Genomic DNA, 27,771 nt, shown 5'->3' with positions numbered 1-27,771 from the left:
GAAAACACAGACGGGGGAGAGACAGCAGGAGGGATGGACAAATGATGGGGAGATTTTCCTGGCAGGTTTTCAGGATGGATGGGAAAGTTGAAACCACCCCGAAACTGGCTGGATCTTTCTTTCTTTCCATTACTATCACCATCACCATCACCATCACCATCACCATCACCATCAACAGTAACAACACAAACACCTCCATGTCACACCACTCCGTTTAACTCTCCTGCTCACTTTTCTGCGCCGACTCCTGGAGCTGGATTACTGGCTCATACCATAACCTAGTTCATTCTCGACCGTTTACTGTCTACTTGATTGATTAACTTAACTTATGATGAAATTGTTTACATCATCTCCTCAGGTTCTCCTCCATCGGCCTGTCTGTTTCAGGTAAATCGATCAGCCCGTCTACCCTGACTGAAACCAATGGATGCTATATCGGGATACACCAGATTATCTGCAATCCATATCATTCGCTTTTGGATAGATAACTCAAAGATTGCAATGAGGACCACAGCCAGTGCCAGCACAAAGCGCGCCTAGCGTCCGATCGATTCTCTCTCCCTCTTGAGTCGGATCCATCACCTGAGATCTTCACATCACCGGATGTACATCCAACACATCAACTCAACTTGCTTCACTTGTGCCCAACACTACACTGTACTGTACTGTACTTGCCAAGCGGTGGTGGACAGGATCGATAAGAAGGACCCAAAGTCCCAGTTGGCTTTTCCCCGCAGGGTGGATCTTCTTTCCTTGCACTTTTCCCTTTCCTTTCCTCCCACCCCCACATTTGGCCGCATCTTTAATTTCACACTTCACTTACACTAAACACTAAGCAACCCGAGTTAGATAAATAGATAAGAATTATTCATACTTTGAGTATCAGCGCTAACCCATGCACAAACCGAGACCTGCAATGAAGACCTGCAGGCACGATGAAAGCTATATACACGAAGAATAGAACCACATTTTTCAGCATCATCTTCGGCGACGGAACCGAAATCGAAGCTCATCATCGCTGTCGGATTCCTCACGCTCTTCTCGCGTTCGTTTCTGAGAACGAGGCGCAGCCACCTCCGAGTCTGTGCGCGCTAGGGACTGTGAGCGAGACGCCACCGTACCGCTCGGGGTCATCGTTGGCTCTGGAGGGCTCTCTGCCACGACGGCCTCGGTCGATCGATGACTGTTGCTCACCCAGTAATGATCGCCCACCCCAAATTCCTTCCGGGTGACCTCCTCCAAAGGAACTATGACGGTCTGGATGCGATAGCGCGGCTGACTAGGATCTCCCTTCCGGCGGAACTTTTTGAAGTTTTTGCGCCCGTTCCAGCGATCGTTCCAGCGGCTATCCTCCGCATCGACATTGCGCGGCTTGACGTCCATTTCCTCCACAATAGCAAGTCCTCTGAGCTTCTCGATATCCACCTCTTGCAAGGAGTCCTGGAGAGATGCCTCTTCCGCAACCCGGCGCCGACGCTGGGCATCCTCTTCAGCTTCCCGATGCTGTCGGGCGGCCTCGAGCACATCTAGTTTCTGACGCTTAGGTTTGCGAGGGGATTCCTCCTTGGGTTGGGACGCTTCATCGTCTACAGATTGTCGAATGGTCTCAGTACGTCGACGTTTCATTGCCGCAGCACCTGGCAGTAGACTAGAGACGATATCTTCCTCGTCGTTCAAGCTGTTCTGCTGCCGCGACTCCTGGACAGACGCAGGTTCGATTTCCATCGGAGGAGGAGACATCGCTGAGCTTTCCTCTGGCGCATGAACCGGAATGGAATTGATGTCGAAGCCGTCATCAAATGTCTTCATCTTACTTACATACCCCCGCACACGAGGCCTGGACTTTCGTGCGGGCGGCTGACTTGCTTCCTCCAACGGCTGTGAGTCCGCGACAGGAACTGTCTCGCTGGACACGCTGCCTGGAGGAGGCTGTGGAGAAGGCTCTGCGTTTGCCTCGTCGCTAGCATCGGCCTCCTCAAGGAGAGGTTGACAGAGCGGAGCCGCACTGTTACCCAAAATGGCGTCTAGGAATTCACTCTGCTCAATCACACGCTGCTCGGTCAGCAGGGCAATCTGTTTACTGAGCTCAAGGGACCACTCCTCATGGCGGCCCTTGGCACGGTACCGAACATGCACCACGCCGCCAGGGCTATCTCGCTGACTTCCCAACCCTTTATTCCCCGCAGCGTTCCTCATGAATTGCGCAAATTCTTCAGCTGTAGTCACTCCGTCCTCGATCTGATATAGTAAGACCTTCCCCTGGCCATTGGTCAGGGCATCTTCCAGATTCTCCACCTGTGTGGTATCGCCGAAAACGAAGGTGAACCCCTCGAAAATGCTGAGGCGGGCGGGGTTGGGCGCAAAGGCCTCTTTGGGCCGTTGAGTTGTTTCCTTTCCCGGCGGAGGAAGATGCTCGGCTGGGTCCGGCCATGCCGAGTCGAAGTCAGCCTCAAGAGGGCACAAGGACTCGGGGCTGTCCAGGTCACTGGGAGTCGCAGCATAAACCAGGGCGTCCACGTAGGTATCCTGAACGATGTGCTTGGCATTCACCAAGGCTTGCAAGCCCTTCGCTGTATTCCGTTTGCTCTGAACCACGTGCGTCGTCTTGTCGACTACGTAGGGTATGATCGTCTTAATATCGAGGTCTTCGAGTCGGGAGCGTACGCGTGCGAGAGGGTCTCTGGCTTTGAGCTCTTTGCTCGAGAAGGAGAAACTCAGCACCGTGGGACACCATTTGATCCTATGTCAAAGGGTAGATGTTAGCTGCATTCGGCGATAGGGATAGCGCGCTCATTCTCACCGCAGCATATGCTCATAACGCCCCAGTTTCAGCTCGTGGTTGTGGCCCTCCAACTTCGTACTCCCACTTATCTTCTCACCGTCAAGCTTGGTGCCCAACTTTGATCCCAGATCAGTAACGGTTATCTCTGACTTGGTGTGGAGATGTGCCTACACCCAGTGAGGTCAGCGGGGAAGTTGCCCAGGATCGAACCGCAATACGCACCCCATCGCCCGGCTTGACAAGTGAGACTTCGACCAAGAGATGCTTCCGCGAAATTGTTTTGTTTGCAATGGCGTGTCTTACTATACTCCATGTGTTGGCATGATCAGCATCCAATTCGCAACCTTCTCACAATGGCAAGCATAATCACCTCCATCTTCTCTCGCCCGACCGAACAGATACTTCTTCCCCGGGCGCAACCATACGCGCTTCCCTATTGTGCCAAACAGTTAGCCTTTATCTTGGCCTAAGTGAGGTAAGCAAGACATACCCTCAAGGAAATCGCCCTCAGACTCAAGGATCCACATGGGCAAATGGGTGGAACCAGCTGCTTGCCCGCCAGAAAGAAGGCTAGATAACCGGCTGAAAGAATGACGGCGGCAGCATTGCACGTGAAAACCTCCGCGGGGGAACCCGGAAAACACACACCAACGCGTGATCACGTGCGCAGGCGTCGGCAGTGGCAGCTTTACCCACTTTGGGTAATAATTGCTTCGCGGGGGCCGGCGGAAAACGTCATCATCACCGTAAAACATCCCAGAAGAAAAATGGAGCCTCCGGGCGAGGAGCGTCCCGACAGCAACAACAAGGATGCAAACGATGAATTTGAAACCCTCAAGTATCAACTGCTTGGGCCCTCTTTGACCAAAGCCGGTCAGGATGCCGTGGATCAGCGGAAGGTGAGCATCTCCCGGCTCCTCGCTTTCTGCCCTGCTTCATACTGAGCCGTCTGGTTCGGTTCCAGGTGTCCGAAATCATCTACCACGCCTCCAAGGGCTCCAAGTTCTTCAACCACGAGCAGAACCGCGACAAGGTGCTGACGGCAAAGATCGCGCGCATTCTGCGCGAGAAGGCGCACCTCGAGACGCTCGACCTCTCGGCCGACCTGCGGCGCGCGGACCAGCTGCTCGCGGAGCTGGAGCTGACGCGGGATTTAAGCCAGCACGTCGTGCACGTCGACTGCGACGCCTTCTTCGCGGCGGTTGAGGAGCTGGACCACCCGGAGCTGAAGGTGGTGCCCATGGCCGTCGGCAAGGGCGTGCTGACGACCTGCAACTACGAGGCGCGCAAGTTCGGCGTGCGCAGCGGCATGGCCTCCTTCGTGGCGATGAAGCTCTGCCCGCGGCTGGTCTGCCTGCCCATGAACTACGACAAGTACAGCGCCAAGGCGCGGGAGATCCGCGCCGTCTTCGCCCGCTACGACCCCCTGTTCGAAAGCGCCAGCATCGACGAGGCCTACCTTAACCTGACGGCCTACTGCGCGGAGAACGCGGTGGGCGCGGAGGAGACGGTCGAGCGCATGCGCGCCGAGGTGCTGGCCGAGACCCGGGTCTCGGTCTCGGCGGGCATCGCGGCCAATGCCAAGCTGGCCAAGATCGCCTCAAATCGGAACAAGCCGAATGGCCAGTTCTGCGTGCCAAGCGAAGGAGAGGCGATCATGGAGTTCATGCGGGAGCTGCCGGTGCGGAAGGTGAATGGCGTGGGGCGCGTGTTTGAGCGCGAGCTGGAGGCGATCGGCATCAAGACCTGTGGGGATATCTTCCCGCAGCGGGCGTATTTGGCGCGCTTGTTCGGGGAGAAGGCGGCTTACTTCCTCATGCAGTGCTATCTGGGCCTGGGGAGGACGAAGATCCAGCCCGTGGAGAACTATGAGCGGAAGAGTGTGGGCACGGAGCGCACGTTTCATGAGTTGGGCGGTAAGGAGGAGCTGCGCGCGAAGTTATGGTCGGCGGCGGAGGAGCTGGAGAAGGACCTCGCGCGAACAGAGTTCAAAGGCCGCACCCTGGTGTTGAAGGTCAAGCTGGCTACCTTCGAAGTCCTCTCGCGGCAATGTCAGCCCTCGCGCGCGGTATCTACCGCCAAGGACCTCTATGGCTTCTCCCTGCCGATGCTGGAGAAGCTGGAGAAAGAGATCCCTGACATGAAGCTGCGATTGCTTGGTCTGCGCTGCACCAACCTCGTGAGCACCAAGAAAGTCGGCATCGAGTTTTTCGGCGTCGCCCCCCGGCCGAAACCAGCTGCGGAGCCGTCTCCCGACAACCACCCCGACCAAGAGATCGGCGCGGAAGAAGCGTTTGAAAGGGCTGCGCGTCAGGAGTTGCAAGACGAGATGAACGAGATTGAGCAGCTCAGCCAGGAGGTCTCTGAATCAGCAGATGGCGAAAGCAAGCCTGCTCACAATACAGCCCCGGAGTATTGGGATTGTCCGATCTGCTTGAAACCGCAGGTGGCCGATGATCGGGTCTTCAATGACCATGTGGACTACTGTCTCTCTAAGCAGACCATCAAGGAGGCGGTTCAGGGCGCCACTCAGCATGTCCGCGAAGAAACACCGCCGGCTGCGTCCAAATCACGCAAGCGCAAACCATCCGGACAGGAGTCGCCGGATCCGCGACAGAAGAAACTGTTCTTTTCTTGACTCGTTCAGCGTGCGTATGCTGTAAATGTATCGTGTTGAGCTCATGATGAGGCGCCACGGCACGGGGGTAGATTGTCTTGTCCGAGTTCGACCTTGATTCCCCGGCCGGTCCTTGGGAATTGAATTCGACCTGTTTACGATTGCATTTGGAGTCACCACTTCTTTTTGGAGAGTCATACACTTTAGACAACCACCTATACCCCTTTTGGCTTTTTACATGTACCCGCAACTTTTAATTGGATAAATTATACATTTATTTAGATATTTCTCTCAGAACAGTACAGAGAAAACGGGTGACGGCCGGATATGCGTGCTCATGAGTAGCACCTGTGAGCTGCATGGAACTTGACTCGCAAATATCATCATCTACAATACAACCCATCTCCACACCCAGCACAGGCAATGCTATCTCCCGCAATCAGTCAGAAACACCACTCTTCGTCCACCAGAACTCACACTCCTTCCCACTCCATTCATCATCAACCATCTGCGCCGTCACCCCGACACCCCTACCCCCAGCGCGCTCATCATTCCCTTCCCCGAGCACCATAATCCTCCTCCCAGCTTTCTGGGATCCATCAAACGGCTCCCAGCGCGGTCTGCGCGCAAACCTGCCCTGCACCGCATTCGGATCGCCCCTCACAATAAACGAAGTAATATACGCATGAAACGTCCCCGCCATCTCCTCCTGCGCCGCCGAAACCGCCCTCACCTCCGGATCAAACGTCTCATACGCCATCTGGTCCCCATGGTTCGCCCCGCCTTGCACCGTCTTATTCAAGGCCCACCGGTACAGGAACACGGGCGCCCGCTGCCCGGCGGACGCAAACCGCGCCGTCTGGCGCACGGGACAGGCATACGCGTAGTGGCCGTAGGCGGCCTCGACGCGCTTGTACTGGTCCCCGACGCTGAGATTCCGCGTCTCGACGTACGGGGACGTCGCGTCGACGGCTGGGTCCGGGTAGAGCGCGTCGATGGTCCGGAGGTCGTCCTCCGAAAAGGCGGGGAGTAGGGCGTGGAAGAACGCGGTGAATTCGTCCGATGTGGCCATGGCGGCGGGGACGTAGTACGTGCCCTCGTTGGTGTTGAAGCCCGTTAGGAGCGGGAGGTTCTTGTTCCAGGTGCCGGCGCGCCAGGCGTCGATGGGTCGGTGCTTGATGAGGTCGTGGTCGATGACTGGTTGGAACGCCCACCGCACTGACGGGTTATAGTGGTCGAAGACGGTGAATGAGGCGTTGGTGATGGCCGCGGACGGCGCGGTGCGTAGGCAGGTCAGGATGTCGTGGGAGGCGAGGGAGAGGGAGGGCTCGCAGCCTGCTGCGGTGACGAACTCGCGGAATTGCGTGTCGTGGAGCGCGGCGTTGTAGGGGTGCACGGCGCGGGAGGTCGCGGCGCCGGATTCGATGATCGCGCGGTGGAAGTAGGTGTGCTGCAGGTCGGTGTTCATGATGTGGTGGGCGATCTGGGGTGGTTTAGTCTCGTTTGACTTCACGGAGAGTAAAAGGGGCTGTGGGTCGGTCTTACTGAGTGCGCGCCGGCTGAAAGCCCGATCAGCGTGACTTGGGATGGGTCGCCGCCGAAGCTGGCGATGTTGTCTTGCACCCATTGGAACAGGAGGAGTTGGTCGTGCAGTCCGAGGTTAAGGATGCCTTCGTGCGCGGTGGTGGTCGAGGGGAGGAAGCCGAGGGCACCGATTCTGCATTTGTGTCAGATGCATTGCGTGAGGGCTTAGCTGCGGCGCATGCATTTACCTGTAGTTGAAGCTGACCGCGACAAAGGGCTCGTCGGCCCAACCCACCATGGACGCTGTATTGTGCATCGAGGCTGGTCTGGTCAGTCGCCACCCCTGCATCCCTGGAAGAGTGCCCTACCTGTTCCTCGATTATAAGCGCCCCCGTGGACGTAGACGGCAACAGGGAGCTTGCCCTTGCCCTGCACACCCTGGGGTCGGAAAACATTGGCCGTGAGGCAATCCTCGCTGCTGCCGCTGTCACCGGGGATCTGCAGCAATTGCTTGCCAGGACAGCTGCCGAACCATCAGCCGACGTGCACTGCATTCTCCACTGGAAACATACCGTGGCCCATAACGACTGGCATCGATGAACTCGTCCGAAGCGTTGACAGGGACGGCCCGACGGAACCGGCGATCGCCCACCGGCGGTAGAGCATAGGGAATCCCACGGAACGCGTCGACCGGGTGGTTCAAGGTGTGCGTCAACGTGGTGCCCACAACCGTGCCCTGGGAGATGGCGACGCGGGGTCGATTCAGCAGGATAGCATTGTGGAGCGATGCGGGCAGCCACGAGGCCAGGAGCGTCTGGAGCTGTTGGGTGCTGCTGCTGCTGCTGCTGCTGCTGCTGCTGGATGGCTGTTGCACAAACAGCAGTAGGATCACGGGCAGCGCCGCCAGGAGAAACGGTCTCGCACTCAGCATGGTCGGTCGGATAACGTATGAAGGAGGGAAATTCGGATGCTTGACTGAAATGCCGAACAGCGGTCCTTTTTATTGGGGATTTGGGGAATCTCCTCATCGGCGACCACTTTTGCGTGCCGACAGCGCTATCAATTGCTTTCCCCGCTCCCCTCACTCAATCTTATCTTCGCCTCCATCTGCCGCTTATCTCGGACACTCTCCGAGATATACTTCGTCACGAGCGTTGATCGAATGTTGACTGCTCTTTCACGATGGCAGTTATCGGCCCTCTCTCGTGGAGAACACTGCATTCGGCAGCTCTGTCCGGGTTGACCACGCTTATCAGCTCTGAGTGCAACCGATTTCCACCGACCAAGTCTCGATGGATCAGACGGGTTTATGATGAACATGCCCAGCACCTTATCTCAGAACAATAGAGGGGAAGCTGTCGAGGTCAAGGCCGGTTGCCTTGGGAGTATTTAAGGCACCCCTCAGTTCGCGAGTAATCTTTCAGGAAGCCATCTAGAAAGGTCACACATCCTTCCAAATGGCGGACAACCAACCCCAGAAAACTGTCAAGCACCAGGAAAAGGAGAAGCTCCCTCCTGTAAACGTATCCAAACCCGACGATGTGGAAGTCGGCCAGGTCTCCTCGCTCGACGAAGCCGAGCTCTTCCTCCACGAGCACGGCGTCTCCCACGAACAACTTCAGGCCATGCTCGACGACCCCGTCCGGACGAGGAAATTGAGACGACGCATTGATCTGATCTTGCTCCCGCTCATGTGCGGCACATACTGTCTTCAATACATCGACAAGCAGGTGCGTCTCTCCCACTTGCCCAATGGCGTGATGCTAAGTCTGCACAGGCCTTATCGTACAGTGCGGTGTTTGACTTGTTCACCGATGCCCATATCGACAGTAACCAGTACAGCTGGCTTGCCAGTATCTTCTACTTTGGTATTGTGCTCTCCTTGTCGTATACTTTTGACAAGCTGACGGGCCAGGGTATCTGTTCTGGGAATACCCGGCCAGTTATATTGCACAGCGGCTGCCGATTGGCACCGTTGTGTCGAGTTTTGTGTGAGTGCATTGCTGAGGTACGGAGATGTACACGCTAACGAGGCATAGAATTGCCTGGGGTGCGATTCTCATGATCACCGCGGCCTGCCATAACTTCACGGGGATGGCTGTGTGTCGGTTTTTGCTGGGGTGCTTTGAATGTATGTTCCTCGTCTTGAATACACGCAAACACCGCTGACGTCGCAGCGCCAATCACTCCGTGTTTCATGATGATTGTGGGCATGTGGTATGTTCGTCAAGAGCAGCCCTTCCGCGCAGGGATCTTCTACTGCTGTAACGGGGTGGGGTCGATGGTATGCTGGCCTTTGAGATGTCTACAATTGACCTGAGACTTACTAGCTGGGAAGGTTGGTGGACTCATCACCTACGGCATCGGCCAGATGGACGGCTTTCCCGTCTGGCGCGCTGTATTCCTCATCTGCGGTGGCGCCACCATCCTCTGGGGAATCCTGATGCTGCTCTTTCTCCCGAACAGTATCCTCTCCTCGAAACGCTTCTCCGTGGAAGAAAAGATCATGCTCGTTGGCCGCGGAAAGCAGAACCAGACTGTCCGTCCATCCTGTTTTCATGTCCAGAGCTAGTCGCTAACTGGAGGACCCAGGGTATCCTCAACCGCTCAATCAAGTGGTATCAGATCCGCGAAGCCCTCATCGACCCGCAAGTCTGGCTGTTGTTCCTGTTCACTCTTCTGAATGAGACCGTCAACGGGGGTGTAGCAAACGTACGTCTGTTCACCCCCTGTTTCATAAGCCAACGAGATCAAATACTAAAAAGCCGAGGGAGACAAAACAGTTCGGCAAACTCATCATCCGCGGCCTAGTCTCCAGCTCGCTGCTAACCACGGTCCTGAGCATCCCCCAAGGCGCCTTCCAGGTCTTCTTCATTCTGTCCGGCACATACCTCTCCTCGCGCGTCAAGAACATCCGCACGGTCATCATGGCCGTGTATCTCATCCCGACGGTGATCGGAGTCTGCCTGCTCTGGCAGCTGCCGCGGACGAATCGCTACGGCGTGTTGTTCGGATACTACATCGTGAGTGGCCCGCACCAACCCCGCCCCATTCACAGACAAACCCGCGGAGCACCATGCTGACCACAGTGTAGGTCGGATCCTTCGTGACCTCGCTCGTCCTCGCGCTGCAGATGCCCTCCAGCAACATGGGCGGCTACACCAAGCGCGTCACGGCCACGGCCTTTGTGTTCCTGGCCTACTGCATCGGGAATATCATCGGCCCGCACGCGTTCCTGGCCGACGAGGCGCCCGTGTACGCGACGGGGTGCAAGTTGATCCTGGCGTGTGCGTTGTGTCAGATGGTGATCGCGGGGATGTTGCGGGTGCTGTTGGCGCGGAGGAATCGTCAGCGAGAAGTGGAATCAGGTGCCACTGCTGAAAGGGTAGGAGAGGAAGGAGAGGTGATGGCCGATTTGACGGATTTCGAGGTATGTCCCGCTGCCTGCCTGCTCCTTTGCATGCGTTTGTAATTCTCGTGCTACCCGTTCAAGCTAGCTGACGTGTGTGTGTGTGTATAGAATCCGCAATTTCGCTATGTTTTTTAAAAGTTTCAGGACAGGACCATGACTAGCCAGAAAATCACATCGGCAACCCCCCCATCTCCCTCTCACTCCAATACCGCCTCATATTCTCCGCCCGCAAGGCCTCCACCTCTTCATCGAGGTGCTCAAACAACACCCCCCCAAACCCCTCCAACAACCGCCTCACCTCCCCCCGCTCCAAGTCCAGCTCGCCCCGCCGACACCCCTCCAGATACGCCTCCAACGCATCCATCCCCTTGTGGATCACCTTATGCTGGGAGATGAGACTCAGCTCGCGCCGGAACTCGGGCATCCGGCGCGCCAGCACGGGGAAGATGTGCCGCTCCTCGATGGTGTGGTGCATCGTGAGGTGGTGGCAGAATTCGAGGCCCAGCGTGATGAGGGCTTTGGGGGGCAGTTTTGACTTTTTGGTGGGGTCGCATGCCGTTGTGAGCGCTGCGTAGGTTTGGCGGAAGTGGGTGTGCTGTAGTTTATTAACTGGTGGTTTGTTTTAGGGGGATGGGAGAGGGGGAGGTGTGGTGTGGTGTGGTGTGGTGTGGTGTGGGGGTGGGGGTGGATGATGCGATGTATGGATACATCTTTTGCGTCACGATGTATACATGGCGGTAGTATGCAGCGGGGGCGGGTACAACGGTAACCCGGTAAACCACGGGCAGCGGGGTGAAACCATGATAGCAATTCAGAGACAGATGCAATGCACATTTCCCCCTTCCCGCGACATAAACATGAGATCTGGAGGGGAGAAACATACAAACTGATCCATATGCTCCGCCAACCGATTGTAGACCCGAAACTCCTTAGCGGAGAGCGGCGGGAGGGCTGCCTCCTCCTCCTTCGCTTCCGCTCCCGCAGCAGAATCGGGGGTAGGTTGCGCAGCAGGCGGCATGGTGGCTATCCGTCGATAAGGAGCACACTCCCACTTTCCAGGGGACACGTGGGCGGGGAGTAACTGCAATGGTCTGTGCAAGAAAGCAGAAGCAGGGCGAGCGAGGCAACCGAAAAATATGCGTGTGCGTGTTCGTGCGAGTAGGCGCATGGGGGTTTGTTGCGAAGATTGTCAGCAATGGTAATCAAACGATTGTTGATTATGATTATGATTATGATTTGGATGCGGTTGGATAAGAGAAAAAAAACTACTCAGTACAGAAAGACTTTCGGCAGTTGGAGGCGTCCGTCGAGGACCGGGATTGTGGGGCGGGGGGTGGGGGGGGGGTTAGTTCCGTGGGCTGGGCGGTCTGTGGTGATAAACAAGGACTAACTGGGTGTAACTAGTATCGGACTGGAGTAAGTTGCCGGCAGAATAAGAAAGGGATAGAAGCACCGGAGGCTACTTTAAGACTGACTGCCTTGGCTTTCCTTTTTCCTTGGCAGTAAGTACCCTAAACCCATTTAGATATGGACACAGAACACGAGATGGCAAGCCTGAAAAAGGAGTTCGAAGCATGAACGACAAGTTGGACCAGATCTTGACTTCTATCGTCAAACAATAGTGCAAATATACCCCCTAGACTTAATGGTTCTGACTAGTGCTGTATTATCGCAAAGATCAGGAAGCAGAATTTAGAATAGCATCTCAGCTACAAGGTGGAAAACGAGTTGGAGACAATGATCAATTCAAGAACTACCTATGTTTACAGTATGTTCCAGGTCCTCAATGGATGTTTGCCATCGCAACAGTTAAGTTGCAAGACACACATCTAGTACGTCGCTGGGCGAGAATTTCTCTTTTCAATATCAGCACTTCTTCGGCACAACCACAGTCATGGACAGGCTGGATTGCAATTTGACATCCGTGCTAGTGAACCCTAAAAAAAAAAAAAAAAAAAAACTGTGAGGTCAATGTAAAATGTGTCAGGTCAATGTATTAGATATGGCGGTCATGGCGGCGAAGTAAGGTATAGAACATGAGCCAGCCGCGGTCACTAGTAAGTATCAAGACATGTCGTAACTCCGTAGAAGATGTCGGAACAAGCTACAGTTCCTGGTGGGCGAGCTCGTGGATATTCTCGGGCGGCCGGAAGTTGCCCTTCCTCAGCTCTTGCCATGCGAGATCAAACCGCGCACCCAACATCCAAGCCGTGCCAATCTACAACAGTCAGTAAACAATCATGTGAAAGACCAAGAGGCACATACCATAACAACCGAGACGATGACCACAATTACCAACATGAGGCCCATCATAAAGCACACATCCTGGCGCGTGTCAGCCTCCTCCTCTCTCTTCTTCCGCTCCGCCTCAGTCATCTCGCCGGTGATGCGACGCTTGGCCACCTCAGCCGACTGAGTAGGGAAGATCGTCTCAATCCACTTCTCAATCTGCACGCTGTTAGTACGTGTTCGCTGGAGAACAGGAGAATAAACATACCCGTCCGCAGACCAGACTGATCTTCATGAAGTTGGGATCCTTCGGAGTGTTCTTCTTGTGGATCCGTCGGGCGTAGACACGGAAAGTGTCACTCAGCACCCGCAGGTTCTGGGTGGATTCGAACATGAGCTTGCACGCCTCACCCTTAGTGATCTTGATGTTTCTTTCGAAAATCGCCGGGTTGCGGAAGCACAGCTCCAGGGTGGCAATAGCCATAGCCTGCGGGATGGCACAGAAGTTGAAGATACTCTGCTCCCGGAGACCAGCCAGATAGAACAGGCAGTCTTCCACATGTTTCAATGCGTTCAAGACCATCTCGGAGCCGCAATTAAGCGCTGCCTCACGATGCTCTGGCTTGAACAGATCATCAAAGTCAGTGACGTGCTTCGACCAAATTTCTTTGGGCCAGAAGCGACGCTTATCATCATTGTCCTCTCGGACGTCACGGATGATGTTGGTCTTCTGCAGGAAAAGACCCATTGACTTGTGCAGACGGGTGCGCTCCAAGAGAGCCGGGTTGGCAAACTCGGCTTCGACAAACAGACGCGTCAAGCCTTCTCCCACCAGGCCAGCCACGTACCAGCAGTATTCATCGTACTCGGCCGTGGTCTTGACGCTGGTGTCCTCGAATTCCGCTTTCCGGCAGTAGTCGGCCATGCCGTTGCCCATCTTGTCGGTGATGTCCTTCACGATCGCCTGATAGGCCGGCTTCATGTTCTTGAACTCAGTGATGACGTTGTGAAACTGAACCAGCAGCTCACGGTCCTTCTCCTCGGGGCGGTTGCCGGTGAAGGTCCAGCCATCCTGCTCGAGGAAATCCTTGAAGCCGCGGAGGAGAGGCTCCTTGGTCTCCAGGGGAATCGAGGTGTCATCTTCGATGGTGTCCAAGCCGCGCAGGACCAGATAGAAAATGCAGACCGGCAGCAGCAACTCGGGATGTAACTCCTTGATGACGGCGCTGAAACTGCGACTGGTCAAGTCGAGGAACTTGAAGCAGGCCTTCTGGGTTTCGGTCTCGTCCTTCTCATTGCGTTCGTGAACGGGTGAGTGCCAGACTTTCCTATTACCACGGGCACGGACCCCTTCGTAAGCGTTGGCACAAACACACGACCCATCATCACCGCTCAAGGACGTGAGCCAGTACTAACCATTGCACTATCGACCTCAATTCTGAGGGGTGAAAGGTGTAGTAGAAGATGTTCGAAGCGAGGCCCATTGTGTAAACTGGAAAAACGACGGGGTATTACGACGGGTGAAAAGCCAGATTGACAACGTGAGGTAGGAATTATTATAGGGTCAACGGCAGACGCAGGATAAACAGTAGTGAATCAAGTGACCGAATCAACGGGAACCCAGAAGATTGAAATGACAATCGTGGTACAAGAATGTACAGACAGCTATGAGCCAAACAGCCTCAGTAGCCAAGGGGACGCGGAGAAGATGAGACGGAAGTGGAGGGGAAACACGGGAGGAAGGAGGGAGGCGAAAGGGAAAGTATGGAGAGGAGGATGGAGAGGGAGAGAGAGAGAGAGAGAGACAGAGAGGAGGAGGAAATTAAATTGGGCGTAAAAAAGGGGGTGGGAGGAGGGAGGGAGGGAGTGAGAGAAGAAAGAGAAGAAGAAGAAGAGGAGGAAAAAACAGTGGTGGAAGAAAAGGTGGTGGTGGATGGAGAGGAAGAAGCGAAGAGGAGAAAACCGAACCAAACGAGGCAATTCATTTTTCCCGCGCCGAGAAACCGAGAGAAGAAGCGGTGCAAAGATGCAAACAAGGCCTCTGACTGGCTCCGATGAGCCCCGGCGGGCTGTGACCCGGTATTTACCGCATCCTTTGGTTGAGACTCGGCGGAGAGCGGGTCACCTTGACCCGGTATGACCATACGTGACGGTACCTCTGCGGCAACGGAGACCAAAAAAACATCGATCGCTCCCCCGCCATGACGAAAGGGTCGTCGCAAGGCATCCATCTGCGTTTCTCTTGAAAAAATAGACCAAACCATACATTTGGTTGATCTTCTACCTCCACAGACCTTATCTTGTGTGGTGGCTGTCAACTCCCCTCGCCGCCTCAAGACCCACGGCTGCATCCCTGCCCTCTCCGCTGGCTGTTTTCGCTGCAGCCCAAAACTGATAGCCAAATCATCATCCCTCGCGTGGTCGGGTAAAAGCTTTGCTCCATCCCACCATGGTTGTCGACACTACATACTACGACGCCCTCGGCGTTCCTCCCACTGCGACCGAGCTGGAGATCAAGAAGGCCTACCGGAAGCTGGCTATCGTCACCCATCCTGGTTCGTCCGCGTGTCGTCGTGCAGTTACCCCTCGAGCGAACTGACCCCTTGGCAGATAAGAATCCCGGCGATGAAACTGCACATGCGCGCTTCCAGGCGGTGAGAAAGACCCTCGAGAGATAACCATGCTGATACTAATTCTGCCCGGGTCTGATTAGATTGGAGAAGCCTACCAAGTTCTCAGCGATGAAGAGTTACGCAAACGCTACGACAAGTTTGGCAAGGAGGATGCCGTCCCCGGCGGCGGTTTCGGTAAGTTGACGATGGCACAAGATACGCGGGCAGCACTGACTGTGGTCTTCCAGAGGACCCCGCGGAATTCTTCAGCATGATCTTCGGTGGCAGTGCGTTTGTCGATCTCATCGGTGAGATCTCGCTCATGAAGGACTTGACTGCGACAATGGATATCACCATGCAACAGATGGAGGAGGAAGAATTGGCCGCCTCCGCGGAGGAAAAGCTCAACATCCACGATGAGGAACAAGCCGCTCGCGCCTCTGCCGAGGGTACGACGCCAACCACGTCCGAGTCCCCGGCCGCCGCACCCGAGAAGCCCGCCGCTGAAAAGCCCGCCGCGCCCACCTCGTCCAGCTCCGGTGCTAGCACGCCCCGCCGCTTCATGGGCCAGCAGGCCATCATGGACAAGTCTGAGGAGGAAGCGCGCATGGAGGCAGCCGGTCTGTCTCAGGAAGAGAAGGAGCTGCGCAAGAAGGAGAAGAAGAAGGGACTGTCGAAGGAACAACAGGAGCGGCTGGCAGCCTATGAGTTGGAACGGAAGAAGGCCCGCGAGGAGCGCGTCAACACTCTGGCTACCAAGCTGATTGACAAGATCAGCGTGTGGACGGAGACCGACAAGGGCGCGGACGTCACCCGCGCCTTCGAGGAGAAGATTCGCCTGGAGGTGGAGAACTTGAAGATGGAGTCGTTCGGTCTGGAGATCCTGCACGCGATCGGCGCTACCTACGTGCAGAAGGCCACCTCTTTCCTCAAGTCGCAGAAGTTTCTGGGTATTTCCGGCTTCTTCTCGCGCTTGAAGGACAAGGGCACTCTCGCCAAGGAGACCTGGACGACTATCTCGACCGCCATCGATGCGCAGATGACGATGGAGGAGATGGCCAAGTTGGAGGAGCGCGGTGGAGAGGACTGGACGGACGAGAAGAAGGCTGAGTACGAGAAGAAGGTGACTGGTAAGATCCTGGCGGCCGCCTGGCGTGGCAGCAAGTTCGAGATCCAGAGCGTGTTGCGGGATGTCTGCGACCAGGTGCTCGGCGATAAGCGCGTGAAGCTGGACAAGCGTGTTGAGCGCGCCCACGCTTTGGTGATTGCGGGCAACATTTACTCCAAGGTGGGTTATTTTCTACTTGAACAATGATAAGAAAGCTAATTTGGACTACAGGCCGAACGTGACCCTGAGGAGGAGGGTGACTTTATGGCATTCGAGCAGTTGATGGCCGAGTCAATGACGAAGAAGGGCAAGGATGAGAAGAAGAAGAAGGGCAAGCACGGGCATTTCCACCACCACCATGAGGAGGAGGCCGAGGCCACTGCTGCTTAGTTCTACTTATGCATATGTATTGATTTTGTCCCAGTATAAGGCCGTCTGGCTCCGACGGGATACTTGGTTGGATATGGGATGTTTCTCTGTAGCGACTGGTATTTTGATTTTTCCACGCGCCCCGACGATGTGACCCACTCATACTTAGATGGATTTTAATAGATTGCTTTTGCCTGAAGAAGTAATGTGGTGCTTAGAGTAGGGGTGTTTTGATACACCATGGTCAGATAAGAAAAATAGTGAGACTCGCCTCCCCAACCTCGTTGTGTCTGCAGATTTCCCAGCCTCCCGACATCGGGGCTTTTGCCTGATAAGCTTTTCGTCTGTCTTGCTCCCGCTCCCAGGGACTGGATGATTTTGGTTGGGTTGAGTCCACTGAGTCCACTGAGTCCACCGTCCATCCATCTGCAACTAGTGCCAAGTCTAAATAATTTATCTCCTATCAAGGTCCCCCCCGCACGCGACCAGCTACCGTGTTTGGATTCCTTCTCCCCACTGTTGGTCGCTTAGCTGGAATGTAACCAGTTTCTGCTTCCTTGATACGGCGGAGTTCCGCGTCTTTTGTCCGACATTGACTCCATTGATCGTCACAGTCGTTCTTGCGTCGCCCGCCCGCCCCGTTATGGACTGCGGTATATAACCCTAACTTCCCCCCCGCTTTGCTGCAAGATGACTCCGAGACCTCCCCGGCTGTGTCATCGTACAACCCGCGCCTCACTCTTCATAACCCTCGGCCTGCTCCTCCTGGCTCTGAACCTCATCCCCTCCTCAATGCTGCTCTCCTCCACGCAGGTGATCCTGGCCACCCTGGGCGCCAGCGCGGCCGCCCTCCCCAGCACATCATCCGCCGCCGCATCCTCTGCGCCGACGGGCTCCGCCCTCCCCGCTGGCTTCGACATCACCGCATACTGGGGCAACCTGAGCCCCTACAAAGATGGCCCCGGCTTCAACGTCTCAACCGGCGTCCCGCTGGGCTGCGAACTGTCGCAGGTGCACGTCCTGCACCGCCACGCCCAGCGGTACCCGACGCCGTATGCGCTCGACGGCCTTAGCATGGAGGCCTTTGCGCAGAAGCTTCAGAACTACAGCCTGCAGCATCCCAACGAGACGCTCGGCACCGGCCCGCTAGCTTTTCTCAATGACTGGAAATACCTCATGGGCGAGGACCTCCTGCTGCCCTCCGGCGCGGCCACCGAGGCGACGTCCGGGGCCAACTTCTGGAACAAATACGGCCGGCCGTTGTTCCGCGCCCCCGCAGGTCTCGCGGACTGGGATCCGTCGTTGAATGTGTATCCCAATGGGACGCAGCGGCCCAAGCCGATCTTCCGGACGACGGGACAGGCGCGGATTCTCGAGAGTGCGCGGTGGTGGTTGAGTACGTATTTCTGCTTCGGACCGAAAGCTGCCACCTGAATCCCTGAGGTAGTGTACTAACAGCAACGAACTGAAAAGGCGGATTCTTCAGCAGCACCAACGCCAACAACTCCGCCAGCCAATACGACCTCGTGATCATCCCCGAGACGAGCGGCTACAACAACACCCTAGCAGCGACGTGCCCGGAGGCGCAGTACGAGGGGTGAGTTTAGCCCCAGCCCTACCAAACCCCCCTACCAAACCCCCCATATCCCCATATCACCCCAAAAGTCCCAATCAAAACTAACCCCCAGCCCAGCGACACCTCCGCCGAGGCCTTCCTGAACATCACAACCCCGGCAATCCTGCACCGCCTAACCCCCTACCTGGCCCCCCAACTCGCCGCAACCCTCACCCCCCTCGACATCCTCAGCATGCTGAACCTGTGCCCCTACGAAACCGCCGTCCTCGGCAGCTCGTCCTTCTGCCCCCTTTTCTCAGCGGCAGACTGGGCCACCTACGCCTACGCCCTTGACCTCCAATTCTACGGCGACTACGGCTTCGGCTCGGCCTCGGGGCGCGCCCAGGGCCTCGGCTGGGTCCTCGAGCTCGCCGCGCGCCTCAACAACTCCCTCATCACCACGCAATCCGCCAACATCAACCTCACCTACGACTCTAACCCCGCCACGTTTCCCTTGCATCAGAAACTGTACATGGACATGTCGCACGACGACGTGATCGTCTCCGTGCTGGCCGCGTTGGGAGTCGAGTACTTCAACTTCGGGGCGCATGGATTACCTGGCAACGTGAGTGTGCCGCCACCCAGGAAGTTCAAGTTGAATGAGGTGGCGCCGTTTGGGGCGCATCTTGTTGCGGAGGTGTGGTCGTGTCCTGCGGGCCAGAAGAAGGTGCTGGGGGGCGAGACGTTGTATGTGAATCCGGCGGTGAAGGGGGTGGTGGAGGCGGAGGATTGGGTTAGGTTTGTGCTGAATGGGAAGGCGGTGCCGCTGGAGGGCGTGAGTGGGTGTGAGAGTGATAGTCAAGATGGGTTTTGTTTGGTGGAGGGGTTGCTGGGAGGTGTCGGGGAGATGGTGAGGTTGGCGGAGTATGATCGGGCGTGTTTGGGGAATGGGACTGCTGGGAATGGGCAGGTTGGGGATGGGAGGCCGGAGTAAGTTGGTTTTGCTTGGGGAAGGAGGTGCGTGGTGGTGAGGAGGTTAGAGGTGGAGGGGAGGATTGTTTGGATGGGTCCATGGTTTTAGAAGTGAGACGCATTGGAAGTAGGACTGTGGAACTATGCAAACGATGACAACGTACAAAAAGTAGAATGAAATCCGTTCGATCTCAATTCTATGGATAAAGTCTAAACGCTGGGGTATCTAGTAACATTAACAGTAACAGTACCAGAGCAAGTGGCTGATCAGCCGGCCAACACAAATCAATCTATCGCTATCGCTGGTAACACACACACACACAAAAAGACTAAATGCCAGCTTTAGTCGGGGGTCAACAAACGCTCTCTCCGTATACTGCTGCAATCAAAGCCCGGCTCGAATATTAAGTATTAAGTAGAGGGGGGAAAACGACTTATGCGGGCAGCTCGTCGTCAATGGCTGGACAGCTCTTCGTCGGAGAGCTCCTCGTCTGAAAGCTCCTCTTCTGAAAAATCCTCGTCCGATCGCGGCCCGTCGGATAGATCTTCAGAGGTGCTGGGGCTCGGGAGTGCAGGCACCACGTACTCCGGGTCATGGGGGTCATGCATATCCTCGGGCGCGAGCACCCGACCGCCCAGTTGCACATCGTTCACGTGGACTCGATACTCGAGCGCCCGCTGGCCCTCCTTGATGAGCTCCTCCGTCCACCCCAGGCACCGCTTTAGGCTCTGATTCATCCGTTGGCTGTCGGCGAGAAGCTCCTGGTGTTTGGCCAGGTCGAGCAGGAATCGTTTCTCATCCCGTGTACGATGGCTTCCCTCCGGGTCGACCTGCGAGTCGGCCGGACTGAGCACGCCTGAATCAACCATGGAATCCTCCTCGTCGCTCAAGTCCGACAGTTCCTGCGGCGATGACCGGGTCGACGACCGCTCGCTGGGGGCCTCGTAGACCTCGCTGTGAATGGAGAGCGTGGCAGACACAGATCGCGACGACTGCGCCATGGACAACCGTCCCGAGCGGCTGAGGCGTCGGTATCGTCGGAGTTCCGCGTTCTGCTTGCGCATCTCGCGCTCCAGGGTTCGGTTGATGGCCAGCAGCGACGAATTACTGATTTCCAGATCCAGAATCTTCCGCTCGGTCCGCGCATTCAGCGCCATCCCGTTGGAAGATTGACCACCGCTTTCTGACTTCGACGGGCTCTGCATTCCGGAGCCATGGGTTTCTACCGATGCGATCGATCCATTGCTGAAGACACGGGGACGAAGGCCAGGCAACGGGTCGGTGGCTATAGTGCTGGTGTCGAGCTTGGGCTCGGAGGGAGATATGATCAAAGGGCTGGGGCGGAGGCCTTCTTTGTGGGGGTGAGGCATGGAGAGTGGGGCACCATTGGGGGCACCATTGTTTGCTGAGTCCACGCTGGACGATTTGAGGTGGCGCACGGCGGGGACTGGTCGAGCGGAGACGGTACTCAACGGAGGGCTTTGAGGCTGTACACTGGGTTCTAGGGGCTCTTCCAGTTGTGAGCTGACCTGAGATGCAACGCTGTCGGAAAGGCGGGGATTTGAGTTCACCCGAGCGGGTCGTAGTCGCGGTGAGGGAGAGGCAGGCTTGGACGAAACCACAGAGCGCGAGAGCGATCGACGTTTGTACGAGGTAGGTCCTGCCCCAGTATCACTCATCGGCGCTTGTCGCTCCTCTTGTCCGTTTGCGTAGACGAATGTGGTCGCGGAGGCAGATTTGCCCGCTAGTTTGGGCCGGACCTCGGTCGTCTCGGACGACGAAATCGTGGATCGGGCATCACTGGCGTGGAAAAACATAGGAGATGCAGATGCATTCTCGGAGGATATATGAGGTCGTGCGAGGTGGTTGGGCTCTCCTGCCACTGTTTTGGCTCGGGCAACCTTCGGGGGTTCGAGCATACCTCCCCGGACTGGGCTCCGCTCGGTGCGGAACCGCCCCTGAGGGCCCCCCTGAGCCACGCTGGGTTGTGCCCAGGACACATGTAGTGAACTCGTCCCATTCGAGGAGAGGTTATTCGGCGAAGCAGTCGATCCGTCTCTTCTACTGGCGCGGGAACCGGATCGAGGGGTCACGTTGGCACTGAGGAGGGAGGGTTCCGGCTCCCGCCGACCAGGGGCCGAGGAGGGATGCTCGGAGGGGGTCGACCGGTTAGGGGTGCGATATCCGCCTGGCGTCGCTAGTCGAGGAGTCAAAGGAGATTTAGTCTGGGTGCGATGGAAGGATGCACTGAGGGCGGGGGTTAGGGGTTTGGCGACATGGCCATGGGGTTGTTTATCGGAGGTCATAGTTGCGGCACTCGAGGGGCGGGTGGAAAGGAGGGCGACTTATGGCATTGCGATGCTCCAGGGAGTTCTGAAGCATGATGGCACCAGCCGGCCACGGATCGCAGATTGAAAAGATAGCCGTCGGGGTGAGGCAGAAAAGAAGATGAGAAAATGGATAAGCGAGGCAGAAGGAGAAAAGAATTCGTGTGGGTTGTTTGGGGGGGGGGGGGGGGGAAAGGGGGGGGGGGGTTTTTTTTTTTTTTTTTTTTTTTTTTTTGGGTGGAGTTAGTGGTGGTTTAGTTGCTGCCGAAGGCGAGTTGTTGGCAGCAGCAGCAGTCATAATAATAATTAATGAAGAGTTTAAAGTAGAGTAGAATGTTTTGGCCGAACAAAACAATCACCGCCCAATCCGGCTAGCTTTCCTCCGCCGCCCGCTTTTCGTTTCACCGCCGCTATCATTATCGATTTCGATTCAACCTTCTTTCTCTTCCTTCTGCCTCCTCTCCCTCCAAAGGATAACCCACAGCTAATCGAACATCAGATGAAGCTGCTGATACAAGCGTACCATTACTAGCCGATCTGGACCACACACCAGATCACGGCCCGATGCCTCCCAGCCTCCGCCAACCCCTCGCGCATTGCATGGGCTGATGCAATTGACCCCCGATCGAGCCCGAAGCTTTATCCAGCTTACTCCGTAGTCACTGGGTGGCTACGGCGATCACCCCATATTATCATATCACTGTGGCCGTTGTTATGGACTTCTTCGCCCGGGATCCCCTCATTCCCTCCGTGAGGCTCGCGAGTTGATCCGATCAGATCAGGGACGCAGTTGACCCCGGTTTACCTCTGATCTCACGCGGAATGCCCGATCGGCCCATGTGTAGTGCACGTGATTCCCCTCCCTCCACTCTGGCTGCCACGCAAGGGATGCGACGCCTGCGTCATCTGACACTCCGGATTTCTTGATTCTTGCGCCGAATCTGGGGTGGGAATGCTGTGTGCCAAGCTGATGGAGTTATCTCCTCAAAGGGATAACATAGCCAGCTTAAATGCCAGCTATTGCCAGGACAAACCTCTCCTCGTGGTTGTTAATTGACTTCCTGCGCCCGTAGCGTTGCGCTTGCTTTCGAACGTTCGTTATCGACCTAGATAAGGTGTCTGTCCCTGATTAATTCCCGGTTGGTCCCTGGGGTTCTGGCCAAGATCCGCCTCTGCGCAATGATCTTTGAAGGATAAATTCAGTAGTAGTCGCCCGGTCCCACAGAAATACAAAGTCTATCAGTATAACTGTATAGGCGACAGGCTTCATGCTCATCAAGATGGTTGAGCTTCCAGAGGGGCATGATCTTACCATCTTACCAGTCAAATTCCTGGACATACGACTAAGCAATGCAAGAATACCATTGCATCAGTTCGACTCTTGTGGTTAGACCTAAGCTTACTGTGCCGACTGTCGATTTACTTGTCTATAATCTCACCGTAACTGGTTGCTTGTCGCTTTATTCACGAATCCTCGCAGCATCTCAACTCCCCAGGATTCAGACTGTCATTCATCACCTATTCCTTCTAAGCTAAGACACGATTTCAAGTAGTGGCTGCTGGCAACTAATACAAGGAAAAACATTCTGCCTGCGACTTATCTTGCAGAAGCTCTAGGGCTGGGTGTGCAACAACCGCCGCGGTGTCGGCATCGGAATCGGGTTAGAGCCAAACACTCGATGAAGATATTACCGCTGCAAGATAGCAACTGTGAGTTAGCGTGGCGGGCGTGTTGCACTTCAGAATCCTATGGCGTGCTTATTTTTCTTTTCCTTTCCCTATATTACTTGACAGCGACCATGAACTTGCTTGTCATTTCTGCCTTAAACCTTTCTTGAACCGGGATCTAGGAATTTCCTGCACCAAACATCGAAGTTCAGAAACTGCGGGGACCAAGATGTCAATCGGCAGCACACACTCGAGCGACGATCTTGATGCTTATGCTCAGGAGAATCGGCTTCAGAGTATCCTTCAACGCCAGCTAGACGGATTACCTACCACACCTTCTGCAAATGGCACAATGTTCGACTACGTGGGAAAATTCGACCTGCTCCTGATTGCAATCAGTACTTCGGCGGCCATAGTCGCTGGGGCACTCAACCCCCTACTCACTGTTGTCTACGGTCTTGTGGTTAGGTCTTTCCAGAAGCATGCGAACGGCGCCGATGATGGCGCAAATCTCTCCTCCAATGTGTCGAAGCTCGCGCTGTACAACGTCTATCTTGGGCTGGCCGAGTTCGTCCTCATCTACATCGCAACAGTAGGCTTCTATCATACGGGCGAGCGCATCACCAGAAATTTGCGTCGTGTATACTTGAGGGCGATCATCCGGCAGAATATTGCCTTCTTCGACACGCTGAGTCCCGGGGAGTTCACGGCACGTATCACTTCGGACATGAACATCATTCAGGAAGGCATTACCAGCAAGATTTCAACCTTCTTGACGGCCTTGGCTACTTTTGCCTCGGCGGTTGTGATTGCGTTCTTTGAGTACTGGAAACTAGCTTTGATGCTGATCTCAACTTCCCTTCTAATTGGCGGGGCTGAATTTCTGGGGGCTATGTATGCTCTGAAATTCAGTCGAAGGAGCTCAGCAGCTCTGAATCAAGGAGCCTCCGTCGTAGAGGAAACCACCAGCTCTATCCGACATGTTGCTGCGTATGGGATCCAGAGTGCCATGCGTGAGCGATATTTGAAGCATCTTGACTTGGGCGAGACTTGGGGACTCAAAGCACGATTGTCGGTAACGTTCATGATCGGCACCATGAACTCCGTACCGTATCTCAGCTACGCTTTGGCCTTTTGGCAAGGGTCCCACTACGTTGTCACTGGGGAGATGAGCGGATCAGCCGTGGTGACAACGACTATGGCCATCATTATCGCTTCCTTCGCTGTTGGTAGGGTGGCACCCAGTGCCGAGTCAATGGTCAAAAGTGTAGTACATGCCGGAGTCATTATGAAAGCTATTGCTCGCCAATCTCCCCTTGATCCACTGACCACGGAGGGACGAACTCTATCAGACGTACACGGTGAAGTTGATTTCCATGATATCAGCTTGGTATATCCATCACGGCAGTCTGTGCAGGTTCTCGATCAGGTATCTCTGCACTTCCCAGCTAACAAGACAACGGCTCTAGTCGGAGCATCTGGCTGCGGGAAGAGTAGCATAGTCGGGCTTTTGGAACGGTTCTATGAGCCGACTGGTGGCCATATCAGTGGGTGGCCAAACCATGGGTATTATCATTGAGTTGTCTAATTGATATATAGCATTGGATGGTGTGAACATTGCACACCTCAACCTACGTTGGCTGCGACAGCAAATGTCATATGTTGTGCAGGAGCCGGTTCTGTTCAACAGAAGCATCTTCGACAATATCCTCTTGGGACTGAACGATCCGGATCAACATAGAACCATGCTTGAGGCGAGAGAGCTGGTGCATGCCGCAGCGAAAGTCGCCCATGCCCACGATTTCATCACGGCTTTGCCGCAAGGGTATCACACTGAAGTGGGTACGAAGGGCTTGCAATTGTCTGGCGGTCAACGGCAACGCATTTGTCTTGCAAGAGCGATCATCAGCAATCCCAAGATTCTACTGCTGGATGAGGCGACATCTGCTCTTGACTCGAAGTCCGAGAAGGCAGTTCAGCTGGCTCTGGACTCAGCTGCCAAAGATCGAACAACGATTGTCATTGCTCACAGGTTGTCGACTATAAGAAATGCTGAGAACATCATTGTCATTGATAAGGGAATTGTTCTTGAACAAGGAACACATGAAGATTTAATGGCCCTAAAAGGTGTCTATGCACAACTCGTCGAGGCACAGCAAATTGACAGTGCCACGGAAGGTGAGACAATTGGGCTTCTATCTAGTATTGAAGATGATATATCGAGTGATGGCAAGGCTGGGCCCTTTGAAGTGTCAGAAACAGTCAACTTTGATCACGACAACTATCTCGCCAAGAATCATGGACGACTTCATAACTCCAGACCTTCATTCACAACCTACTTTCGAGTGGTGCGCAAGCTCAACAGAGAAGAGGCTGCAATAGTACTCATTGGACTTCTACTCTGCATTCTTACGGGATTTGTGGTTCCAACGTAAGTACTTACGCATGCTGTCTGAAAAGCGGCTAACATGTAAAAGGCAAGCTGTTTTCTTCGCTGAATCGATCAGTGCTATCACTCTTGACTCAACGAGATATAGCAAGCTTCGCCATGATATCAACTTTTGGTCCTTGCTTTTCGTGATCCTTTCGATCTTTGCCTTCATCACATGGATAAGCCAAGGCATCTGCTTTTCGCGGTCTACAGAACGACTCACACACAAAACCCGAGACCAGACATTCCAGTCCATCATCCGTCAAGACATCGCATTTTTTGACGAAAAGAAGAATTCCCCTGGAGCCCTGACGTCTTTCGTCTCGACCACAGCCACTGACATTACCGGTCTGAGCGGGCCCATCATCGGATCCAGCCTCACCTTCATCGCAGCCCTGGTCATAGGCATCACCGTCTCTCTCATCGCGGGCTGGAAGCTCGCTCTCGTCTGCATGGCCACGATTCCCATAGTGGCAGGATGCGGCTACGTGCGCCTCCGCGTACTCGCACTGTTCGACCAACGGTTCCGCAAAACGCACGAAGAAGCCGCTATCTACGCGACCGAGATCATAACGACGATCCGATCGGTCGCTTCCCTCACTCTTGAGGAGTACTTCCTTGACGAGTACACGGCCATCCTCTCCCGCTCCGCCACTCAGTCCATGCGATCGATCCTCAAAGCGTCGGCACTGTACGCCGCGTCCCATTCATTCACCTTCTTCTGCGGCGCCCTCGCCTTCTGGTACGGCGGCACTCTGCTCGCCAAGGACGAATACACCATCCTCCAATTTTACATCTGCTTCGGCGCTCTGATCTCGGGCGCTCAAATCGCCGGCGCGGTGGTCTCCTACGCGCCCGACATGAGCAAAGCGCTGCACGCGGGCCAAGAAATTGACAGGCTGCTCAACCCGGTCCCGGCAATCAACACTTGCGAGCACGAACCACATCCCATCCCCACAAACCACCACGGCGCCATCGAATTCCAAAACGTCACCTTCCACTACCCCTCCCGGCCCTGGCACCCCGTCCTCCAGAACTTCACCCTCACCATCCAGCCCGGCCAATTCATCGCACTCGTCGGACCCAGCGGCTCTGGCAAAACCACCGTCCTCCAGCTCCTGGAGCGGTTCTACAACCCCACCGCCGGCCAAATCCTGTTAAATGGCGTCAATATCTCGCAGCTGGATGTCGCCAAATACCGCAAGACCTTCTCGCTGGTTAGCCAAGAACCCGTCCTGTACGATGGAACCATCCGCGAGAATCTCCTCCTCTGCGGCGCAGACCCGTCCGACCGCCCTCTCGACGACGAGGCTTTGTTGCAGGTGTGCAAGGAAGCGAATCTCTATGATTTTGTCCTCTCGCTGCCGTACGTTATCCCCGGCCCTATCCAAGCCCCCACCCCAGAGCCCGAAACCTTAGGATACAGATGTTAACACGCAAGGAAAAACAGCTCCGGCCTCGACACCCGCCTCGGCACCGCAGGGACCATGCTCAGCGGCGGCCAGAGACAGCGCCTGGCGCTCGCGCGGGCCCTGCTGCGGGCCGATAGTCCCGTGCTGCTCCTGGACGAGGCGACGTCGGCGCTGGACGGCACGTCGGAGCGCGTGGTCCAGGAGGCGCTGGATCGGGCGGCGGTCCGCAAAACGACGGTGGCGGTCGCGCATCGGCTGCGGACGGTGCAGCGCGCGGATCTGATTGTTGTGATGGAGCGGGGAAGGGTGATCGAGCAGGGGAGTCATGGGGAGTTGATGGCCAGGAGGGGGGTTTATGCGGAGTTGGTAGGGATGCAGCGGTTTGAGGGGGTTTGAATTTCCAGTTTGCTGGGGAGTCGAATTGGATGCGGTGGTGTGTATAAATTACTCTTTTGATGTACATAGGCGTGGTTGATTTGGGGGCAGGGGGGTAAAAGAAAACAAGAAAAGAGGTTACCTCCGACCTCAATACCGTGCATTCAACCAGTTTATGATCTCTAGCTCGCTACCTCACCTCATTATCTTCCACGTAGTTCTAAACTCATGCCCCAACCATACCCATTCTCGAGCGCCTAAAGACAGTGGAATCCCGCATAGCCACTCTCATCCCATCCGTCGCATGGAATATACATGGTCTACGGGATGCTGGGATGTGGCAGCTTAAGGCACCAAAGCCGGAGAGTCGTTACATC

General features: G+C 55.5%; 9 protein-coding genes across 9 annotated transcripts; 5 read left to right on the top strand and 4 right to left on the bottom strand.

Moving 5' to 3' along the window:
* Positions 1–877: 877 nt before the first annotated feature.
* Positions 878–3,322, bottom strand: BO82DRAFT_299865 (DNA damage response protein RcaA). The gene is made up of 5 exons (XM_025632036.1): positions 3,273–3,322; positions 3,153–3,215; positions 3,005–3,084; positions 2,801–2,949; positions 878–2,740 (listed from the first exon to the last, which is right to left on the bottom strand). Exons 1-5 carry the CDS (start codon positions 3,307–3,309, stop codon positions 979–981), a joined length of 2,091 nt encoding a protein of 696 aa, XP_025497045.1. The 5' UTR covers positions 3,310–3,322; the 3' UTR covers positions 878–978.
* A 227-nt stretch (positions 3,323–3,549) lies between these two features.
* BO82DRAFT_299862 (Y-family DNA polymerase) lies at positions 3,550–5,660 on the top strand (the record flags this gene model as incomplete). The annotated part of the gene is made up of 2 exons (XM_025632035.1): positions 3,550–3,681; positions 3,747–5,660. The coding sequence occupies 2 exons, from the start codon at positions 3,550–3,552 to the stop codon at positions 5,418–5,420; spliced, it is 1,806 nt and encodes a 601-aa protein (XP_025497044.1). The 3' UTR covers positions 5,421–5,660.
* A 178-nt stretch (positions 5,661–5,838) lies between these two features.
* Positions 5,839–7,848, bottom strand: BO82DRAFT_255391 (putative extracellular lipase; the record flags this gene model as incomplete). The annotated part of the gene is made up of 5 exons (XM_025630904.1): positions 5,839–6,882; positions 6,945–7,116; positions 7,172–7,244; positions 7,292–7,446; positions 7,496–7,848. Coding segments are annotated over 5 exons (1,797 nt in total), but the record flags the coding sequence as incomplete, so codon positions are not given.
* Positions 7,849–7,852: 4 nt separating this feature from the next.
* Positions 7,853–10,470, top strand: BO82DRAFT_370659 (putative MFS transporter; the record flags this gene model as incomplete). Its single annotated transcript, XM_025637225.1, has 11 exons — positions 7,853–7,855; positions 8,420–8,653; positions 8,701–8,791; positions 8,839–8,914; positions 8,963–9,054; positions 9,101–9,207; positions 9,262–9,462; positions 9,516–9,635; positions 9,707–9,946; positions 10,018–10,353; positions 10,444–10,470. The coding sequence occupies 11 exons, from the start codon at positions 7,853–7,855 to the stop codon at positions 10,468–10,470; spliced, it is 1,527 nt and encodes a 508-aa protein (XP_025497042.1).
* A 34-nt stretch (positions 10,471–10,504) lies between these two features.
* Positions 10,505–14,405, bottom strand: erg9 (bifunctional farnesyl-diphosphate farnesyltransferase/squalene synthase; the record flags this gene model as incomplete). Its single annotated transcript, XM_025632861.1, has 6 exons — positions 13,981–14,405; positions 12,833–13,892; positions 12,597–12,783; positions 11,853–11,971; positions 11,219–11,380; positions 10,505–10,930 (listed from the first exon to the last, which is right to left on the bottom strand). Exons 1-6 carry the CDS (start codon positions 14,046–14,048, stop codon positions 10,505–10,507), a joined length of 2,022 nt encoding a protein of 673 aa, XP_025497041.1. The 5' UTR covers positions 14,049–14,405.
* Positions 14,406–14,788: 383 nt separating this feature from the next.
* Positions 14,789–16,852, top strand: BO82DRAFT_349948 (DnaJ domain protein). The gene is made up of 5 exons (XM_025634019.1): positions 14,789–15,119; positions 15,175–15,218; positions 15,278–15,371; positions 15,425–16,464; positions 16,516–16,852. Exons 1-5 carry the CDS (start codon positions 15,014–15,016, stop codon positions 16,672–16,674), a joined length of 1,443 nt encoding a protein of 480 aa, XP_025497040.1. The 5' UTR covers positions 14,789–15,013; the 3' UTR covers positions 16,675–16,852.
* Positions 16,853–17,138: 286 nt separating this feature from the next.
* BO82DRAFT_349947 (histidine phosphatase family protein) lies at positions 17,139–19,328 on the top strand. Its single transcript, XM_025634018.1, has 3 exons — positions 17,139–18,049; positions 18,127–18,250; positions 18,347–19,328. Exons 1-3 carry the CDS (start codon positions 17,446–17,448, stop codon positions 19,200–19,202), a joined length of 1,584 nt encoding a protein of 527 aa, XP_025497039.1. The 5' UTR covers positions 17,139–17,445; the 3' UTR covers positions 19,203–19,328.
* A 28-nt stretch (positions 19,329–19,356) lies between these two features.
* BO82DRAFT_349946 (uncharacterized protein) lies at positions 19,357–21,692 on the bottom strand. The gene has a single exon (XM_025634017.1). It carries the CDS (start codon positions 21,485–21,487, stop codon positions 19,634–19,636), a length of 1,854 nt encoding a protein of 617 aa, XP_025497038.1. The 5' UTR covers positions 21,488–21,692; the 3' UTR covers positions 19,357–19,633.
* A 1,713-nt stretch (positions 21,693–23,405) lies between these two features.
* On the top strand, positions 23,406–27,482 carry BO82DRAFT_325092 (ABC transporter ATP-binding protein; the record flags this gene model as incomplete). Its single annotated transcript, XM_025632859.1, has 4 exons — positions 23,406–24,723; positions 24,776–25,607; positions 25,654–26,973; positions 27,058–27,482. 4 exons carry the CDS (start codon positions 23,406–23,408, stop codon positions 27,413–27,415), a joined length of 3,828 nt encoding a protein of 1,275 aa, XP_025497037.1. The 3' UTR covers positions 27,416–27,482.
* Positions 27,483–27,771: the final 289 nt, after the last annotated feature.

This window comes from Aspergillus uvarum, assembly GCF_003184745.1.
Source record: "Aspergillus uvarum CBS 121591 unplaced genomic scaffold BO82scaffold_2, whole genome shotgun sequence".
Classification (NCBI taxonomy): domain Eukaryota; kingdom Fungi; phylum Ascomycota; class Eurotiomycetes; order Eurotiales; family Aspergillaceae; genus Aspergillus; species Aspergillus uvarum.
Note: the sequence above shows the minus strand (reverse complement) of the source record. Positions and strands in the feature narration are given on the sequence as shown.